Source organism: Dendropsophus ebraccatus, chromosome 1 (assembly GCF_027789765.1).
Source record: "Dendropsophus ebraccatus isolate aDenEbr1 chromosome 1, aDenEbr1.pat, whole genome shotgun sequence".
In the NCBI taxonomy this organism is placed as follows: Eukaryota; Metazoa; Chordata; class Amphibia; order Anura; family Hylidae; genus Dendropsophus; species Dendropsophus ebraccatus.
In genome coordinates this window covers 180,358,382-180,380,850 of record NC_091454.1, presented here as the reverse complement: position 1 = coordinate 180,380,850, position 22,469 = coordinate 180,358,382, and the positions used below count along the sequence as shown (strand labels likewise).

The 22,469-nt window shown below is 43.2% G+C and overlaps 1 protein-coding gene and 1 long non-coding RNA gene across 2 annotated transcripts in view; both read right to left on the bottom strand.

Moving 5' to 3' along the window:
* Window positions 1-1,290: 1,290 nt before the first annotated feature.
* The window catches only part of RNF212 (ring finger protein 212), a 64,830-nt gene continuing 43,651 nt past the window's right edge, over window positions 1,291-22,469 (bottom strand). The window contains exons 7-12 of the mRNA XM_069958875.1: window positions 12,585-12,640; window positions 11,690-11,738; window positions 10,756-10,801; window positions 10,611-10,671; window positions 3,037-3,073; window positions 1,291-1,486 (exon numbers count right to left, since the gene is read on the bottom strand). Coding sequence (XP_069814976.1) covers window positions 1,291-1,486; window positions 3,037-3,073; window positions 10,611-10,671; window positions 10,756-10,801; window positions 11,690-11,738; window positions 12,585-12,640 — 445 coding nt within the window. The remainder of the gene's footprint in view (window positions 1,487-3,036; window positions 3,074-10,610; window positions 10,672-10,755; window positions 10,802-11,689; window positions 11,739-12,584; window positions 12,641-22,469) is intronic.
* Window positions 5,588-6,283, bottom strand: LOC138802073 (uncharacterized). Its single transcript, XR_011364678.1, has 3 exons — window positions 6,197-6,283; window positions 5,860-5,904; window positions 5,588-5,645 (listed from the first exon to the last, which is right to left on the bottom strand). It is a non-coding gene; the product is annotated as an uncharacterized lncRNA (long non-coding RNA).

Below are 22,469 nucleotides of genomic sequence, written 5' to 3'. Positions count from 1 at the left end.
AAGAGATGTGTACGATCCAGTAGTAACCCTATGCAATTGTATGCGCAAACAGCTGCACACATCTGGGGCATATCTTTGGCAGCTTGTTTCATACTGTATTGCCGAGCCTTATCCACAAACATGATGTGAACCCTCTACTTTAGATCAGACAACTGTTCATTGGTGCTGACATTCTGATATCACACTTGTAGGACCAATCTGTTTGAGCTCTTTGGCTAGAAAATAAAAGCTTTGAGGAACTGAAGGGTAATAGGAGAGGATTGTGACCAATATTTTGCCTTCTACCACAATATACTGTAGATGAGTGGCCTCGAAACCTGTGGCAAACTACAACTCCCAGCATGCATTGACAGTCCCAGGATGACAATACATGCTTAGAGTTGTAGTTCTGCAAAATCCAGAGAACCACAAGTTGAGGAACACCAACCTATGATGGAGCTGCCAGAAAAATAAAACATACCTCCCAATGTATTTAGATACATAAAGGGGTTATCCAGCACTACAAAAACATGGCCACTTTCCCCCTACTGTTGTCTCCAGTTTGAGTGGGGTTTTGAAACTCAGTTCCATTGAAGTAAATGGAGCTTAACTGCAAACCACACCTGAACTGGAGACAACAGTAGGGGGAAAAGTGGCCATGTTTTTGTAGCGCTGGATAACCCCTTTAAGGTTACTGCTATGTGGCAGATCAGTGTGATGCGTATATGTACTATGAATAAGGCTGACCAGACCAGTGACCTTCTCCATATATTACAGTGTGTATGTATGTCTGCTGCATGAGATAAATGAGCTTTTTTTAGCATTTTACAATGGTGCTAACTGATCACAGCAATGCTTGTGTATTGTGCTAAGGGTGCTCCATTGTTACTATGGTACTGTACACCTTACAATTATTTGTGGTGCTATTTTTGTATTGAGATGGAAAAAAAGTGATGTAATTGTTGCTTTGTTACAATATAACACAGGGTTATAACATTCATGTCCCGTGCTTCATTTCAGAATGACAACAATGGCTTCATACTGGGAATGTATACTAGTGTATGGTGATTTTCTACATACTATAGCAAGTATATGCAAAACAGATTTACCTGTTACCATAATGACACCTCGACCGCACATGTGACAGACCAGGTAGTAATAGGAATAAATGGTACTCTGTGATGATATGATGACTTTTAACCCTTTCACAATTATTCTTTCTTGCTTGGTGTCAAAATAGGTCTAAACAGCAGTAGGTAGACACTTCCATAAAGAAATAAGAGTTTAAAAAATTGTGTTTTATTCTATTTTTCAATGGCGACGCTGCAAAATGTTGGCAAGCGTAATGGGCCTCCTGGCACTGGATGCCTGGGATGTCACAGGTGTCTGTGGTAATGTCTGTGGAGATCTCTGACTAGATGAGTGCCACATACTTCCATGGTTTGTTGGTAATATAGACTGTGAAAGTGGGCGGAAAATATTAGGCTGTGAAGATCCAGCAGACGATCTGTAGAGAATAAAATGTGAGATGTGAGGTGTTCAAACTCATATATTATGGGCCCATTATAACAATGCATTGATCAGCATATACAATCTAATGACTGCATATGTAAGTCCTCTACTGGGACTTATAAAGTATAAAAAAAAAAAAGTTTTTAAAAAAATTATTAAAAAAAAGGCCTCCCCCAATAAAAATTTACATCACCCCCTTCCCCATTATACAAATAAAAGTTTGTAAAAAAAAAAACATGCTTAGTATCGTAGCATACTGAATTGTTTGATCTAGTAAAATGTAATATAGTTCCCGCACGGTGAACACCGTACAGTAAGTAGAGATGAGCGAACCTTGAGCATGCTGGAGTCCATCCGAACCCGAACTTTCGGCATTTGATTAGCGGTGGCTGCTGAAGTTGGATAAAGCTCTAAGGCTATGTGGAAATCATGGATATAGTCATTGGCTGTATCCATGTTTTCCAGACAACTTTAGAGCTTTATCCAAGTTCAGCAGCCCCAGCTAATCAAATACCGAACGTTCGGGTTCGGATGGACTCGAACCCGAATCCGGTTCGCTCATTTCTAACCGTAAGCCAAAAGAAAAAAAAACACCAGGAATGCAAATTTTTTTTAAATGAAATATTAGAAAAAAATAAGAGATCCAAAATGTCTTTTTTATACCAATACCAATAAAAAATATAGATCATAGCACAGAAAATGATGCCCCAATGAGCCCTGTAGGTGGGAAAAAAATAAGCGCTATAGGGGAAGAGGCGAGGAGGATCACTGCTTCAATGTGACCTGGACATCTGTGCATCAATGACCTGTGTAATAATAATTATAAAGAATCACACTCAGGGGAAAGAATATTCGTAGTGTATAAGATTATTCACAAACAGAGCCACAAAGATAGATAAGCTGCATGGCCGGACATCCTCCGCCTTTCTTCTCATCTCTCCGCTCCTCCAATTACAATGTGATCACCACCATTCCGCTCTTGTACAGCTCATGTGTCTTTGTGCTTCCGTCATACAGTATATTGGACTATACATCTTCCAGCTCACTCCCACATTCCTCTGCACAGAATCCTAGAAAAAGGTTTACACATGTGCTTTATTGTAATCTTGGAGAACCCCTTTAAGAGTCTCTTCAAATTTACTTAATCCGTTGCAGATTTTATTCTGACGATTTCATCAATATAAATTCCTAAAATCCACAACATCAAATTCGGAGCAGAATAAGTGCATGTGAATGTACCCTTGCGATTGGTCACTACTCATCGGCCAGTGCTGTGTGCTTGCACCCCAGGCTGAAATTTGCCAGCCAGCCCCTGCACTAGAAAAAGGTTTACACCAAAACGTTGTAATTTATGGTCTGTGATTGTAGTTTTCTTCTGACTGAATATGTACAAGATCACTTGCCGTACAGACAAGAAGTCTATGATCTTTCTTTGGATAATCTTATACACAGGGTTATACATCTACACTGAACATAAGCCTTCAGCCCAGTGTGAACAGACCATGAGATATTCATGCCTACCCATTACCAAATTAAATGATGTACCTTATAGATTCTGTAGAACTATTACTTCTATAGAGACCTGTAAAATGAAAGTTTAAAGATTATTTTGTGTTTGATATGTTAAGTGTATCTGTCACAGTGAAAAACCTTCAATGTGTCATGGAGACAAATTGGTTATGGGGTCGGAGTGTTCAGACACCAATAGGAAGGGGCGTAGCTAGGGGTACCACCTAGTGGGGGCAAGTGAGTTTCAGTGGGCCTCTGCCGATTATGTTACCTGTAGAGAACCTCAGCAGATGGCAATGCTTTCCAAATAATACAGGAATATTCTGCTACATTATTCATAAAGAAAAAGAATTGAGAGCCGTGTTAGAGGCTTTATATATTTCACACCTGCCCTGGTCATTCAACACTTTCACTTATGACAGCGTCACCTACAACAATGCTTCTCAAATCCAGTCCTCAGGCCTTACCAACAGGTCATATTTTGAGGATATCCCATACAAAGAACACCTGTGAGAATACCTGATGCACTGAGTATAATTATATCACCTGTGAAATACTAAGATAATCCTCAAAACATGGCCTGTTGGTGAGGCCTGAGGACTGGAATTGAGAACCACTGACCTAAATGGCCAAATATCTGGTTAAATAAGCAGCGGTTCCCAGCTCCTCACAGCTGCCGGGAGACACAGTGTATGGAGCGGACCCGAAGCCCTTTAGCCTGCTCCATCGTACTTAGGGTGCCTTCACACGTACAGGATTGCAGAGGCGATTACACAATGTGATCCTGTGTCCTGTAATTTTTAATGGGTTTACATACTTGCAGCCGATTTTTCATTTCAGTGCGAGTATGTAAAGCCCCTTCCCACTTAACCCAGCACTGCCGAGCTAATACGTTACCTGGCGGCGCTCCCCCTTATTTCTCAGGCTCCCAGCTCCCTGGCATCCCTCTCTGCCAATCAGTGCACTGTCCCATCGCAGCTAATAATAGGCTGAGCTGGAAATCAGGGATACAGAAGCCTGAGAAGCAAGCGGGAGTGCGGCCAGGTAACATATTAGCCCCGCTTCGCTTAATTAAAATGGGCTGTACCATCAGGCCTGGGCTGACCCACCCCCAATGGGAGGAAACCTTTGTTCCTCTATGATACAGCTCCATTGATTCTAATAGAGCAGTGTCATAGAGGGGTGGAGCTTTCCTCCCACTGGGGGTGGGTCAGCCCGCCTCCAGTGCTTAAGCCCAGGCCTGATGGTACAGTCCCTTTAAGTGGGAAGGGGCTTTACAAACTTGCAGCGGAATGAAAAATCTGCTGCAAGTATGTACAGGTATACCCCTAGAAAATGACAGGACACAGGATCGCAGTGGATTTTGGTGCAGGACTCGCAGCAATAAATTTGCTGCAGATCCTGTACGTGTAAAGGCATCCACAAGGAACAAATGGTGCACCTGAACAGCACGCCTAGGGGTTAAAAGGAAAAAAAATTATGGGAATTTAAAACAGTAAAACTGCAGTGTTTTTTTATTTTTATTTTAGGATTGTTTATATTTTATGAAGAAATTGGGGAGGAAATAAGGGAATGTGGGGAAAATGGGGGTATGGGGGAGGGAGATGGAGGTATGAGCAGTTTCTTCTATTCTATTCTTTTATTTTGCTTTGAAAAGTCCAGAGATGCTTTTACAAGCTTTAAGAAGTCTAGCGAGGCGTTTACATCTTGTTTTTTTCTCTTTCAGAGTGGTTCGTGGTGGTTTCCTTTTTATTAATTTTAATTTTCTCGCTGCAGTGGACACTTTTCTTGAGGTCTCTACAGCCCGAGTCTTCACTTTTTGAAAATTGGCTCCAACCTGTGTAACAGCTTCCGGGATGACTGCCATGAAAAAAGGAAAACATCAGTAGTAAGATATGTAACAGAAGCTTTCACTTTAACCCCTTCAGGACCAGGGCCTAGTTTTTAAATCTGACCTGTCCCACTTTTGCTGGAATCACACACAGGAGTTTTGTTGAAAACGACAACTGCAGTACTTGAGCCAAAGCCAGAAATGCACCACTTGCATGCACTGCCAGGTAAATGGGGGCTGGGCTTTATTTAGCACTTGCAGACAGACATTTGGTACAGAAATAGCTACAGAACATAAATAGCTTAAAATATTGCAAGAAATGGCCGGGATATCCTAGCAGCAGCTGCTTCCCTGTAGCCCATATAATTTCAGCCTACAGGCCGGTCCCAAACAAGAGTACAGTAATACTTACCTGGCTTGTGGACTACCACCTCTTTCAACACATCTAGCCTTTTATAACAGCCTTTTATACGGCGCTTCAGACAACTGTAACTGAGACAGAGAAATCTTATTATATAGACTGGTAAAGTTTCCAATACTGACTTATCCATTAGAATACCCCCCTCCCCCACTACTGACAGTGATACATAAGGTACAATCTATAACATGCAAGAAGGGTTTAGCACAGTCTAATCCAATCCCTGGCTGCAGTGCTTATTGCTCCCCCTATAGGTCACACAGTACAAGTTTGGCTTATACAGCAGATCCCTATAGACAATAATGTGATATGTAAAGTAGAAGAGGAAGAAAACTCACCATTTAATACATGCAAACAGTAGTGCGGCCCCGAGCACTAGGATTATAATACTTCTGACTGATGAGAAAGGAACAAGGTGATTGTTATTATTACTGACAGTATATTCTATAAGACATAGTACAACATCTATAACTCCTCCTGATGCCAGCCATGTCCTTCATAAAGTCAGCAGTAGGGCAGGGACTGTTCACACACTGCAGATATTACTACCGGCAGGGCTGAATAGGAGGCTGTGAGAACAAAACTAAGGGAGGAAAAACTGACTACTCACTTTTCCTAGGAATAATATCCCAAACCTCTCCAGCTATCCTGGATCCTGAAGAATAAGGGAAAGTAACAGCATGAAATACACAATAACAGCAGCTGATCCCCAAGACTTTTCTCATCCCCATGTAAACCAGTTTTTCTCAACTCCAGTCCTCAAGACCAGCAGCTCATGTATTGTGGATATCCCATACAATGACCAGCTGTGGTAGTTACTGGTGCACGGACTATCATTATATCACCTGTGACATCCTCTATATATGACCTGTTGGTGGGTCCTGAGGACTGGAGTTGAGAAACACTGAAAACCCTATAAACCCCTCCACAGTGATGATGTCCATTACCTGCTGGCATCTCAGTAACTTCTCCCTCCACAAGACAAGTAAATAACAGCAAAAATATCAGAGCAATCCTCTGCACATCCATCCTCACAGCCAATACTGAAAAGACTGACATGTAATCCCAGATCCTAGAAGCCTGGACACTGCATTGTGATGTCACATGATTAAGACAATATGTCCTGTGACATCATCATTGTAAACATTGTGACATCACAATGCAGTGTCCAGGCTTCTAGGTTCTGGGATTACATGTCAGTCTTTTCAGTATTGGCTGTGAGGATGGATGTGCAGAGGATTGCTCTGATATTTTTGCTGTTATTTACTTGTCTTGTGGAGGGAGAAGTTACTGAGCCGCCAGCAGGTAATGGACATCATCACTGGAGGGTTTGTGAGTGGTTTCTAGGGTTTTCAATGTTTCTCAGGAGCCACCAACAGGTCATATATAGAGGATGTCACAGGTGATATAATGATAGTCAGTGCACCAGTAACTACCACAGCTGGTCATTGTATGGGATATCTACAATACATGAGCTGCTGGTCTTGAGGACTGGAGTTGAGCAACACTGGTTTACATGGGGATGAGAAAAGTCTTGGGGATCAGCTGCTGTTATTGTGTATTTCATGCTGTTACTTTCCTTTATTCTTCAGGATCCAGGATAGCTGGAGAGGTTTGGGATATTATTCCTAGGAAAAGTGAGTAGTCAGTTTTTCCTCCCTTAGTTTTGTTCTCACAGCCTCCTATTCAGCCCTGCCGGTAGTAATATCTGCAGTGTGTGAACAGTCCCTGCCCTACTGCTGACTTTATGAAGGACATGGCTGGCATCAGAAGGAGTTATAGATGTTGTACTATGTCTTATAGAATATACTGTCAGTAATAATAACAATCACCTTGTTTCTTTCTCATCAGTCAGAAGTATTATAATCCTAGTGCTCGGGGCCGCACTACTGTTTGCGTGTATTAAATGGTGAGTTTTCTTCCTCTTCTACTTTACATATCACATTATTGTCTATAGGGATCTTCTGTATAAGCCAAACTGTAATTGTACTGTGTGACCTATAGGGGGAGCAATAAGCACTGCAGCCAGGGATTGGATTAGACAGTGCTAAACCATTCTTGCATGTTATAGATTGTACCTTATGTATAGTGGGGGAGGGGGGTATTCTGATGGATAAGTCAGTATTGGAATCTTTACCAGTCTATATAATAAGATTTCTCTGTCTCACAGTTACAGGTGTCTGAAGCGCCGTATAAAAGGCTGTTATAAAAAGCTACATGTGTTGAAAGAGGTGGTAGTCCACAAGCCAGGTAAGTATTACTGTACTCTTGTTTGGGACCGGCCTGTAGGCCGAAATTAGAGTTTCTTTCAAATCAACTGGTGTCAGAAAGTTATACAGATTTGTAATTTACTTCTGTTTAAAAAGTTGAATGGGTGCATGAAGTGAATTTCATTAGAAGGGTGGAAGAATTGGTGATGGAGAAAAGGATAGGTGTGGGCACCCATAAGCAGATATGGGCACCATGGTTACAATTCCTGGAATCACAACGCTTTCAGAGGTTTATGAACTGAGGACCACAAATTAGTGTAGCTTGAGTAATGGACTGGGTCGTTTGTAGGCCCATGTAAATATTATTATTATTAGTCCATTGTTTTTTTTGTTGTTTTTTTAAGTAAAAAGATTGAAAAATAAAGATTTGGAAAAAAAAAATCTCCAGTTGTTCATTGCTTATCAGCTGCTGTATGTTCTGCAGGAAGCAGTGTTTTCTTTCCAGTCTGACACAGTGCTCTCTGCTGCCATCTCTGTCCGAGACAGGAACGGTCCAGAGCAGTAGAGGTTTTCTATGGTGACTTGCTGCTGCTCTGGACAGTTCCTAACATGGACAGAGGTGGCAGCAGAGAGCACTGTGTCAGACTGGAAAGAATACACCACTTCCTGCAGGACATACAGTAGCTGATAAGTACCGGAAGACGTAAGAATTTTAAATAGAAGTAAATTACAAATCTGTATAACTTTCTGAGTGGTGCACTTCATAAAATAGAGTGATTTACTGGGGGTTACAACTAAGAGACTCCAGTTAAACCTGTGCTGTTTGATAAAAAAAAAAATCAGATTTTGAAATTTTTGTAGAACATTTAGAAAATTACTGCTAAACTTTGAATCCTTTCCTAACGAGGTAAAATAACTATCAAGTTATGATGCCAAGAAAAAGTAGACATATTGTTAATTAATACCTAATGTATGTGGCATGACCATTTTCTCTTAAAGAGATTGTCAGTACACAAATCCGAAATAAAGCCCTGTCCTTATTTACCTGGCTGAATTTACTAAAGCCCCTATTATATAGGATGACCAGTTAGGTCAGCGCCCGCTTGCTCCTCGTTCCCCTTTGTTGACGGTGCTATTACACGTGTCGGCAGCGAGTGGCTAGGAGTCGGGGGGAAGGGGGGCGCAGGGAAGCTGCGGGGGAACTGCCTGGGTGATCGCGCGATGACGGACGATAATCGCTTTGTGTAATAGGGGCTTAAGAGGAGCACAAAAGGCCAAAAATAGCCTGGTCCTGAAGGGGTTAAAGTGAACTATTCTGTTATATATCTTACCTACTAATGTTTTCCTTTTTTCATGGCAGTCATCCCAGAAGCTGTTACACAGGTTGGAGCCACTTTTCAAAAAGTGAAGACTCGTGCAGTAGAGACCTCGAGAAAAGTGTCCGCTGCAGCAAGAAAATTAAAGTTAATAAAAAGGAAACCACCACGAACCACTCTGAAAGAGAAAAGGACAAGATGTAAACGCCTCGCTAGACTTCTTAAAGCTTGTAAAAGCATCTCTGGACTTTTTAAAGCAAAATAATAGACGGGAAGAAACCCCCATTTCCCCTTCTCCCTCATACCCCCATCTCCCTCCCCCATCTCTCCCATTCTTCACACCTTCCCTTTTTTCCTCCCACATTTCCTCCTAAAATATAAATAATCCTAAAAAAGTTTTACTGTTTTTTATTTCCATTTTTTTTCCCCTTTTAACCCAGACATATGCCGTACAGGTGCACCATCTGTTCCTTAAGCGTGTATGGAGCAGGCTGAGCACTTGAACCTGCTCAATACACTGTGTCACACGGCTGCTATCAGTAGCTGGGGGCCGCTGCTTTTTTAACCATTTAGATATTGCTGTCAAAATATACAGCGCCATTTAAATGGCTTGGGAACACGTCACTGGTGGTGCAGTGGTGTGCATCTCTCCCGGGCTGCCTAACATCAGCGAATGTTTCAACCTGTCTCCAGCAGGCTGAATCGAGTGCAGAAATGATGGATCACTGCAGTACATAGTTTCTGCATTGATCTTTATAAGTAATTATGGTATTACTCATAAGTGTCCCTGAAAGGGACCACAGAATTGTGTAAAAAAAAAAAAAAGTTTTGCAATATATAAATTCAAAAGTATAAATCATATTTGTTATCACTGTACTACTAAATTATCACATTCTTCATCTCTTACGGTAAATGGCGTAAACACAAAAGGCTGCCAAAGTGATCAAGAAGTCACATATATGCAAGTGTTTTACTGATAAAAATTACAGATTATGGTGCAAAAATGATCCTTACAGACTGAAAGAGAAAAACTGTATAGGAGTCAGATATAACATAGAGCAAATATAACATAGTAAGATAAAACTTATATAAATTATGCATCGTCGTAATGATAATTTTTTTGCACTTAGAGATATGGAGCCCCTAGTAATCTAGTAACCCACCCCCTGCTAGCCCGTGTATCATAATTAACCCCTCTCCACCCATAATAAATAATAAAATATTAATAAAAATAATAAACATCCCAGCACTTGCCATGTCTTCTACCTACGCTTGCAGTATGTGCCGGAGCAGCCCAGGTCTACTCCTTCAGGCTGTGTGTAATGAAATGACTGTATTGCGCATGGCCCACAGGAGAATACGTGCACTGCCCTGGTGTACAGGAGCAGAAAGTCCCTGCTTCTGTATGTACATTACGTAGTATGCTACCAAATGTATGTACAGGAGCAGGGTTTTACCTCTGAACTACCTGCTCCTGTACAGTAGCGAGTGGTGATGCGTGCACTGTACCCATAGTCACTTAGTTTACACTCTTAGGGGGGCAAAATTTTGCACCTCTATGAATTATGTGCCGGTGCCACAGATTGGCACTATACGTTCTGCGACCTAGTCTCGGTACGCAGACTTGCGGTTGGGGAACCCTGCTGTTGGGGACCACTATTCTCCTGAGATGTAAGGTCCCAGGAATATGACAGATTGGCTTTAACAGTGTGGGCACTGTCAACAGACATTTAACACATCTGGCAAACATTAGACAAACACTGTAAACCACTAGAAAACAATGGGTATGTAATCAGAACAACATTACACATTGACCATAGTAAATATAAGCCTACCTGTGGGTGCACTTGCAGGGGGACTTATCAATGACAATCTATGTGGACCAATTATGGTGACCTGTAAATATAAATCACAACATCAGGGAATGGCTTACATACCCTGGATAAATGATTAATTCATATCTCATGGATTTACACTTACGTTCTTCTTTCTGGCTGCATTAGAGGTGATATCCATTGACTCCACCCTATCCAAACATAAAGGATTAGTACACCACACATAAAATATTCCTTACACCTACATACTATGGGGGTGTAGAGGTAGCGGTCATATCTAGTCCCTTATGCCTATGGGGGGGGGGGGGGTCAACAGACCTTCTGTTATATAAGAAAACAAAAGCAGTATAACTGGCATAAGATAGTCAGGGACCCTTGTACAGATATAGGCCCAAACTTTTCAACTTGCTAAGGCCGGAATCACACATGGCAGTTTTTGTGCCAAAGCCAGAAGTGGATTCAAATGGGATGGAAAATATAGTGGGAGGACTTGTATTTCTCTTTCCTGTTGCATCCTCTTCTGGTTTTGGCACAAAAACTGCATTTCAGTTTTCCAAAAAACTGCCGTGTTTTTTTCTAGCCTAAAGGCAGTTTACAGCAGTTTCTATGTCACACACTTTGATACATCTGGCCCATAGTATCTAGGCCCAGAAGCTCAAAAGTTACATCCATATGTAAAAAAAGGCACAACATAACATTGCTTCTTGTTACACCGACATGACAGTGTCGAGTGAATTAAAAGTTATCTCCTATCCACAGGATAGGAGGCAACTAGCTGATTGCTGGAGGTCTATGGGACTGAATATAGATTTAGAATATAGAATGAACGGAGCATTGGACGAGGATTTCCGTGAGGACAATTTACCTCTTGTCCTATCAGTGGGGATACCGGCCAACCAGCTAGTTATCTGCTACTATGTGGATAGGAGATATAATCTTGAGATAGCTACTTTACACTTGTTTACTCAGAAGATATAGCACTTTCCAAGTATTAAGATCTAATGTGCTGGTATATACTATATGTTTATGGACCTATGGATTTAAGGTCTGTATCTGAGACTTTAATGCATTATACTTACTTTTGGGTACTGAGCACTTGTGATGATGGAGAATACATGTCTGACCGTACTAAACCAGAAACAAAAACAACAAATAAAAAACAAATATAAACATAAAACTTTCCTAGACTCTATACCAGTAAGTGTGCTTAACTTACAATTACCTGGCAGACTTGTTACTTCACCCTTAAAATTACAAGTCAAGTAACTTTAAAAACACTTTGCTGAGTTTCCATTGATTTATATTACTGTTATGTTCTTTATGTACATTACATGTTCAAAACTCAAGGAAAACAATTCTGCTGCTTTACTTCAGACCAGATTTAGCTCCATCCTGCTGTTTGACGTGACATAACATGAGTCTAAGGGCCCTTGTACCCTATCATCGTCCTGTGTAATAGGGCTGGCGATCAGCCAACAAACAAGCAAATTTTTATTTGTCGGCTGATCACATTTTTCACAGGTTGAAAAACCATTTTCTGTCAAATGATGGAAGCAGAGGGCCACATGAACGATCCAGAGATGTTAAGGCCCTATTACACCAAAAGATATCTGACACATTTTTTTCAGCCAAAGCCTGGAGCGGATTTGAAAAGAGGAGAAATCTTAGTCTTATCTTTATTACCTGTTCTCTGTTTATAGTCCATTCCTGGCTTTGGCTGAAAAACTCTGTCAGATAATCTGTCAGACATCTTTTGGTGTAATAGGGCCCTGAGTGTGGCCCTGCCTACATTGTGGTTATGTCATGTGACAGGCTCTTTAAATAAGCGCTGATCTACAAGATCACTTACAGAGCACATCGGTCCATCTAAAAGGATCATAAGGATAATAAGACACTAAATATATACAGTTTGAAAACTGTATTCCTTTCTAAATTTAAAGGTTGCAAATAAGTATTAGGGTTATTTTAACTTACTTGAGTCGTTATTCCTGGATGCTGGAAGACGACTGTAAGATGGAGATGCTCTTAATCTACAATTTAAATAGAAATTTGTGATCTAGAGTGAGCTCACTTTATATTACTAAATGCTACCAAAGCAGAAACAATAGAGAATATTTATCAAAGTTGGTAAAATTCCTCATACATGCAAAGGTCAGCCGAATGTGCCAATCCCAGCAGGGCTGGACAAATGTCTGTGTATAGGGGCATCCCGATTCGCCAATCACAAATGAATTGGGAGAGAGGAGGATCAGGCATCCATCAGACTCCCGCTGCCTAGAGAAGTCGGATGCAGCCCTAGGGCTGCCAGGAAAACATGGGTACAGCCTATGGCCTACGGCTAGGGCTGGGCGATATTGACCTAAATCAATATTGCGGTTTATCGCATATGTAGCTGCGGTAACGATAATTGGACGATAACTATGTCACACCCCCTTTTTAAGCCACACCCTTTTACAAGCCACACCCACTTGGCCGTGCCAAACTGGGGATAGTTTGTTTCAATAAAATTTAAAAAAAGTGCAGTACCTCAATGAGCAGCAACCCAAACTATGTGCACACTACAGGACGTGTATATACAGGTACACAGCATACAGCTATGTGCACACTACAGGACGTGTATATACAGGTATACAGCATACAGCTATGTGCACACTACAGGACGTGTATATACAGGTATACAGCATACAGCTCTGTGCACACTACAGGACGTGTATATACAGGTATACAGCATACAGCTATGTGCACTCTACAGGACGTGTATATACAGGTATACAGCATACAGCTATGTGCACACTACAGGACGTGTATATACAGGTACACAGCATACAGCTATGTGCACACTACAGGACGTGTATATACAGGTATACAGCATACAGCTATGTGCACACTACAGGACGTGTATATACAGGTATACAGCATACAGCTCTGTGCACACTACAGGACGTGTATATACAGGTATATAGCATACAGCTCTGTGCACACTACAGGATGTGTATATACAGGTATACAGCATACAGCTATGTGCACACTAAAAGACGTGTATATACAGGTATACAGCTATGTGCACACTACAGGACGTGTATATACAGGTATACAGCTCTGTGCACACTACAGGATGTGTATATACAGGTATATAGCATACAGCTATGTGCACTCTACAGGACGTGTATATACAGGTATACAGCATACAGCTATGTGCACAATACAGGACGTGTATATACAGGTATATAGCTATGTACTATAGGTGCCCAGAGTATATATGATGGGTATATAGTATATACAGGTGACAGTACAGGGACGTACAGTATATATGATGGGTATATAGTATGTTATGTATAGGTGACAGTACAAAGGCACTGTTATGGGGACATTATGAGTGGCACATTATAGGGGGCTGTAGATGGCGCTGCACTGACACGCTGTGAAGATCTCTCTCTCCTCTACTATATGGGGAGGCGGGCAGCCGTGTATGGGTACACAGTGGGGGGCGGGCAGCCGTGTATGGGTACACAGTGGGGGGCGGGCAGGGGTCTATGGGTACACAGGGGGGGCGGGCAGGGGTCTATGGGTACACAGGGGGGGCGGGCAGGCAGGAGTCTATGGGTATGGGAGCTGTAGTTCCCTCAGTAACAGTACAGGACTGTAACATAGGAGGAATAATGGGCTCCAGCAGCCAGGAGACCACACACAGCAATAACTTCTCCTGCCTGCTGAGGCCCATTATTCCTCCTATGTTACAGTCCTGTACTGTTACTGAGGGAACTACAGGACAGCCGCCCCCATGTGCTGCTCCTCCACCTTCAGCTCTGACATGGCCTCTTCCCTGCACACACAGGACAACGTGTGCAGTGCTCGCTCGCCGGTCGGGGGAGTTGGGGGACCGGTACCAGTCCCGTCCGAGTGCCCTTCTCCCCCGGCCAGCGAGCGCTGCAAGTTAATGTTCTGCGTGTGCAGGGACGGCAGGCGGGCGCTCGGACTGGATGGGTGCAGGGAGAGGGCTGTGCACTCGGGCATTCTCACCTGGGCCCTGCTGCTCCTCCACCTCCCGCTCAGATTCCGGCGTCCCTGCACATAACGTGCAGCGATCACGCCGGGCCGCGAGTTTATGTGCAGGAGCTCTCTGGGAGATAAAAATAAAAAATTACCGCTGATACCGTCCTGGCTAGGTTGAGGTCGGTTAACCGACGCCAGTGACGGTATCTGTATTTTTGCGGTATACCGCCCAGCCCTGTATAGTTAACAATGTTCGTGCAGCCCTTGCTGTATATAGTAAATAATAAACTGTATACATTACCTCTCATGCTCCCTGGTATCTTCCTGGCTTCTCACCAGCCACCGGTACAAGTTCAGAGCCGGTCTCTGAAGCCTCAGGCTCCTCAGCCAATCACTGGCTGCGGTGGTACTTTTCTGGTGAGCAGCCTATCACTTCAGAGACCGGCTCTGAACTTGTACCGGCGGTTGCAGGGAAGCATGGAGAAGCGAAGAGAACACAGAGGAGCGTGGAGAGGTAATTCATTAGCCTTCGGTCGCGCATCACTGTTACATGTAGCGATGCACATCCGGCAGCCAATAATTTTAGGTCAGCATCAGAAGGCATGACCAGCCAATCATTGTCTTTTTACATGGAGCAATGATCTGCTGAATCGGCAGATTGTGTAACTTTAGAGGCATACCAGACATGTTAAAGTGTCACTGTCGTGAATTTTTTTTTTTGCAGAAATCAATAGTCCAGGCGATTTTAAGAAACTTTGTAATTGGGTTTATTATCCGAAAAATGCATTTTTATCATGAAAAAGCAGTTTGAAGCTCTCCCCCCTGTCTTCATTGTTCTCCTATGGAGAGAGCTAAAGAAAAGACCAAAACAGGACAACAAAGAGTTAATCTACAAATCCCTCACGGGATATCTCCTGTGACAGTCACCAGTGACCTGTCTGGGCTCGGATTACAGCTGTCACCCAGCTCCGTGCCTGTAATCCTCTGTTATCTGCTTTCTGCTGCCGGCTAACTCCCTCCTTCCTCCTCCCCCCTCCCCTCTCCCTAGAACAGACAGGGTACGACTCCTGCAACAAGTCACAATTTTCAGATTTTTCAGAGTGGATGAAAAAGAGGAAGGAGGGGGGGACCTGGGAAAAGGCTTTTTACATGCAGATAATGGCAGATTTGGCTAATAAACCCAATTACAAAGTTTCTTAAAATCGCCTGGACTATTGATTTCTGCAAAAAAAAAAAAAAATACGACAGTGACTCTTTAACCCTTAGGGGACACAGCCAGTTTTTATTTTTGCGTTTTCGTTTTTCCCTCCTCGTGTATATAAGGCCATAGCGCCTGCATTTTTCCACCTAGAGACCCAAATGAGCCCTTATTTTTTGCGCAACTAATTGTACTTTGCTATGTCAGATGTAATTTTTGTCCAAAATGTGCCGGGAAACCAGAAAAAAATTATATGTGTGGTGAAATTGAAATTTTTTTTTATTTGGGGGGGGGGGGTTGTTTTTACTATGTTCGCCCTGGGGTAAAACTGACTCGTTATATATGTTCCTTAAGTTGTTACGATTACAACGATATGTAACATGTATAACTTTTATTTGATTTGATGGCTTGTAAAAAATTAAAACCTTTTAAAGAAAATATACGTTCCTTAAAATCGCTCCATTCCCAGGCTTATAGCGCTTTTATCCTTTGGTCTATGGGGCTGTGTCAGGTGTCATTTTTTGCGCCATGATGTGATCTTTCTATCGGTACCTTGATTGCACATATACAACTTTTTGATCGCTTTTTATTACAATTATTCTGGATTTGATGCGACCAAAAATGCGCAATTTTGCACTTTGGGATTTTTTTGCGCTGCCGCCGTTTACCGTGTGAGATCAGGAATGTGATTACTTAATAGTTCGGGCGATTACGCACGCGGCGATAGCAAACATGTTTGTTTATTAATTTATTTATTTATTTTTATTTATAAAATGGGGAAAGGGGGGTGATTCAGACTTTTATTAGGGGAGGGGATTTTGTGTTATTAAAAATACATTTTTCTTTTACTTTACACATATACTAGAAGCCCCCCTGGGGGACTTCTAGTATATGCACTCTGATCTCTCATAGAGATCCATGCAGTATAGTTATACTGCATGAATCCATGAGATCGGTGTTCTATTACTTTTGGCTGCTGCAGCCGAAAGCAATAGAATGCCGAGCCGGGATCAGCGCCATTACGGAGCAGACCCCGGCCCGGTATGGATGCAGGGATCGCCCTCCCGCAATCGCGCCGCAGGGGGGCGATCCCCCCACTAGACCACCAGGGATGCATATCAGGAAGTATTTAGAAGCAGCTGTCAACTTTGACAGCTGCTTCTAAGTACTTAATTAGCGGGCACGGCGATCGGACCGTGCCCGCTAATAGCCGCGTGCCCAGGCTACATGCGGCACCCGGGATCGCGGCAGTTCAGAGGGTTGTCGCCGCGCGACCCCGCTCTGAACTCCCATAGCGGCACGAGGACGTTCAATAACGTCCTGGTGCAGCTATGGGTTAAGACTAAATAACCACAGGTATATAAGTGCTCTCTGCTGCCACCTCTGTCAATGACAGGAACTGTCCAGAGCAGCAGCAAATCCTCTCCTGCCCTCCAGACTAGAAAGAATACAACACTTCCTGCAAGACATACAGCAGCTGGTAAGTACTGGAGGACTTGACTTTTTTTTTTTTTTTAATAGAAGTAAATGACCAATCTCTGGCACCAGTTGATTGAAATAAAAAAAAAACCTTTGGGTGTACATCCCCTTTAAATCAACTGAAAAGATAAAATTGCCCCTGCCTAATGTCATCTTTCTGGGTGTACCACATAACGAGACAGGATATACTTAAAGCGAATGTATCACTAGGTACATCGCTTTGTTTTTTATATTAACAGACCAGCGAGGGAATGCCAATGCCATGGCCCTTTTTTTTTAACCAGCGCCCAGTTCCCAGTGTATACACTATGGCTGTGATTCTATGCAATCTAATGTAATGCCGCAGTGGCAATAAACTACTGCTGTGTCTGCAAACTGCAAAAACGGACGTTGTTTAATGAAAAAATACCCTGTGTGAACGTGGCCTCAGAGCAGGAAGCAGAGTAATGTCGGGTTTAGGTGTAACTGTCATGTCACACAACTGTACAGAAAGCAAATAGTATAAGTGATAGGAAACTGACTGGTTTTGGGAGGCAAAAAAGTCTCTTTCTGTCCTCAAAAAGCTGCCCCCCCCCCCCTCCATAGGTTATAAATGACAGTTACACTATAACACTATTTTATAGCTTCCATGTAAATATATGCTGGAAAGGTTGTGAGACGCCTAACAGCGGCATCTACCATCCAGAACATAGGAGCCATCTAACAGATATATTGGGAGCTCATTCATGATGGAGCCGTCAGGTTGTACAACCCTCAGCATCTACCATAAAGCATCATGTCAGCCTGGGAGGGGGTGTATTCCTGATCATCACCATAAATAAAGCCCCTCTATAGACCCCGTCCTGCACTACCAGGCAGAGAAAACACTGGTTATTACTTTTATTTACTAATGGGACTAAAAGTGGAGCAGAGAACAAATCCTGTAATCTTATAATGTAGAAGTCCAGTGCAGGTACATATAGGGGGAGATTTATCAAACATGGTGTAAAGTGAAACTTGCTCAGTTGCCCCTAGCAACCAATCAGATTACAGGTTTCATTGCTCACAGACTATGGAAAATGAAAGGTGTAATCTGATTGGTTGCTAGGGGCAACTGAGCCAGTTATACTTTACACCATGTCTGATAAATCTCCCCCATAGTATTGATCTCTGAGTGCTCTGGCCACACCCACTGCTTGTGATGTCATCATGACACGTATGAGGATGATGTCACAATAGAACCTGATTGTGGCAATAAAACCAAGCTGCACCCTGACAGCAGTGTTAGTCCAGGCTAACTTTTGTTGGAGTTGGAGTGTTGGAGAGTCTCTCAGGATGACTATCAGGAAGAGAAAGATTTCGACTGTGGCCCAGCCACCAAACCCTGCCCCACCACCACACCCCGCCCCACCACCACGCCCCGCCCCATCCAACCCTGCCCCACCACCCCGCCCCGCCCCATCTTACCCTGCCCCACCACCACGCCCCGCCCCATCCTACCCTGCCCCACCACCCCGCCCCACCCCATCCTACCCTGCCCCACCACCACGCCCCGCCCCATCCTACCCTGCCCCACCAGCAAGACCGGCTCGCATGCTCAAGAGGGCATACAAAAGTATCTGCGAGCCCATGGAGGTTGGCGGACGCCAATTTCCAGATGATGTGGAGATGGTGGATGTATCAAAGAAGAAGAGGAGGAAGATTTCCACATCTCGCCTGCCGGCGGTGGAGGACATGGAGGTGGACTGAAGGCTGCAGATTGAGGATCTACCTACATACAACATCTATTGGGACTCATCTAGAGGTAAGAGCCTGACAGTGACAACCCTCTCATCTCTGACTGTTCTACAACTGTGAAAAGACAAAATGTTCATTTTCTCACTCATTTATTTCTCTTATTTCTTTGCAGTTTCCCAATAACCTCTATAACATCTGAGGCTCCTGAAGACTCCAACAGAGAGGAGACCATCTATAATATCTGAGGCTCCTGAAGACTCCAACAGAGAGGAGACCATCTATAACATCTGAGGCTCCTAAAGACTCCAGAGAGGAGACCATCTATAATATCTGAGGCTCCTGAAGACTCCAACAGAGAGGAGACCATCTATTAGATCTGAGGCTGCTGAAGACTCCAACAGAGAGGGGACCATCTATTAGATCTGAGGCTGCTGAAGACTCCAACAGAGAGGAGACCATCTATTAGATCTGAGGCTGCTGAAGACTCCAACAGAGAGGGGACCATCTATTAGATCTGAGGCTGCTGAAGACTCCAACAGAGAGGAGACCATCTATTAGATCTGAGGCTGCTGAAGACTCCAACAGAGAGGGGACCATCTATTAGATCTGAGGCTGCTGAAGACTCCAACAGAGAGGAGACCATCTATTAGATCTGAGGCTGCTGAAGACTCACCCAGAGAGGAGACCATCTATTAGATCTGAGGCTGCTGAAGACTCACCCAGAGAGGAGACCATCTATAATATCCGAGGCTCCTGAAGACTCACCCAGAGAGGAGACCATCTATAACACAGGTGTCAAACCGCTGAGACTCTCATGAAGACTCATCCAGAGAGAAGACCCCAGTTTAGCAGACCATCAGTAGCCGACCACTCATCCTCACAAAACTTTTGCAATTTATTCAATTATTAATAAATATATATTTTTATACCAAGTTTTCTTTTTTGTAAACTTTGTTTCTTCCACGGGTCTTATATAGTTTTTTTTTTCTGTAAAAAAAAAAAAGGCTAGGGCTTTTTTTTTTTGGAGATAGGTGTTATTGTCCACACAGTATGCCCCTACACTGTAGCCCACTCTATACGGTAGATAGCCGCTATACTGTACGTACCACTGCTGCTAGGCTTCTATAATAAAGGGTTCTCTGTAGTTTGGTCCCCATAGGGGTGTGTGTGTGTGTGTGTGTGTGTGTGTGTGTGTGTATATATATATATATATTTTTTTTTTATTATTTAGTGTGTCGGGAGGCTGCTACTGCACAACTGCAACTCCTAACATTTTCTTGTGCACTACAACTCTTAGCATACTTCCTTGTGCACAAGGAGGTATTCTGGGAGTTGTAGTGCACAAGGAGGTACAGGGGAATTAAAAATTGTAAAAAAAAAAAAAAAGTGCGTCATGCGCCCGCAAGAGGTGTTCAGAGCGGGGTCGCCGCCTCGGTCCGGGTGCCGCTTGTAGCCCGTGCCCGCTAATACAGTAATCAGATGCAGCTGTCAAAGATGACAGCTGCATCAGATTACCGAAAGCAGCGCTTCCCTGGTGTCTAGTGGCGGAGATCGCTCCGCCGGGACGTTGTCCCGGAGAAGCGATCTCCGTTACTGGTGACAGCCGGGGTCTCCGCCAAAATGGCGCTGATCCCGGCTCGGCACTCAGATGCTTTCGGCTGCAGCAGCCGAAAGCATCAGAGTGCCGATCTCATTGATCTTTGCTGTATAACTATACAGCAAAGATCTCAATGAGAGATCAGTGTGCATATACTAGAAGTCCCCTAGGGGGAATAACCGTGACCCTAGGGGGGGGGCTTCTAGTATAAGTGTAAAAAAAAAAAAAAAAAAAAGTGTTATTAGTAAAAAGCCCCCTCCCCTAATAAAAGTCTGAATCACCCCCCTTTTCCCAGGTTTTAAATAAAAGTAAATAAATAAACATGTTTGGTATCGCCGCGTGCGTAATCGCCCGAACTATTAATTAATCACATTCCTGATCTCGCACGGTAAACGGCGTCAGCGCAAAAAAATCCCAAAGTGCTAAATTGCTCATTTTTGGTCGCATTAAATCCACAAAAAATTTAATAAAAGTGATCAAAAAGTCGTATATGTGCAATCAAGGTACCGATAGAAAGAACACATCATGGTGCAAAAAATGACACCTGACACAGCCCCATAGACCAAATGATAAAAGCGCTATAAGCCTGGGAATGGAGCGATTTTAAGGAACATATATTTGTTAACAATGGTTTGAATTTTTTACAGGCCATCAGATACAATATAAGTTATACATGTTGCATATCGTTTTAATCTTGAGGACTTGAGGAACATGCACAACAAGTCAGTTTTACCCCAGGGCAAATGGCGTACAAACAAAAAAACCCTAAGGGTTTAAACCCACACACCGTATATGCAGCGTATTTACTGCTGCGATACGCAGCAAACTCGCAGCAGATTAGATCTAAATAACTGAACACAGCATCAAATCTGTACCAACAAATCTGCTGCGTATTTGTTGCATATCTGCTGCGTATACGGTGTGTGGGTTTATACCCTAAATTAAAAAAAATTTTTTTTTTGTTCAATTTCACCACACACATAATTTTTTTTCTGGTTTCGTAGTATACTTTATGCAAAAATTCAGCCTATCATTGCAAAGTACAATTAGTGACACAAAAAATAAGGGCTCATGTGGGCCTTTTAAACACAAGGAGGAAAAAACAAAAACGCAAAAACAAAAATTGGGTCAGTGCTTAAGAGGTTAAAAATAAAAAAAATAAAAAATCACAATACAAGTTCTAATAATCCCCGCCTTTTCCTTTTGTTCAAAAAGCAAAAAAGTAAAAAATAAACAAACATTTGGCATTATTGCATGCGTAACTGTGCAAACTATAAAACATAACAAAAAAAAAAAAAAAAAGGGTTAAAAAAAAAAAGTCACAAATAAAAATGTGGTACATGGGGGCCTCCGGTCCTGTGCTCTTCCTGACCCGGCGACTCCTTTCCCCTAATGTAGGGAAAAGGAGTCACTGGGCCAGGAGAAAGACTGTGTGCGGCTGCCTGGGGTGTCCCATCCTATCCCCGGGCAGCACGCGCATCAGAGAACTCTCTGTGCGCCTGTGGCCGTGACTTCCGGAACAGGGAGCACGCGTTAGAGACACTCCCTCTGCCGGAAGTCCCAGCCCGGCGCACAAGACGTTCTCTGATGCGCTGCTCGGGCATAGGACGGGACACCCCAGGCAGCCGTGCATCATTCGGGGGGCCAGACGGAGCCTGCAGGTGGAGAGAGGCTGGACGGGAGTTGTGTTTTTTTTAAACTCTGCTTTGCACAGAGGGGAGAGGGGGGCCATCTATAAGGGGACAATATAGGGCGAGAGTGGGCCTATAGGGGGAGAGGGGAACATAGGGGAGAGGGGAACAACATAGGGGGAGAGGGGGGGATATATATAAGGGGGCAATATAGGATGAGCCATCTATAAGGGCGACAACATAGC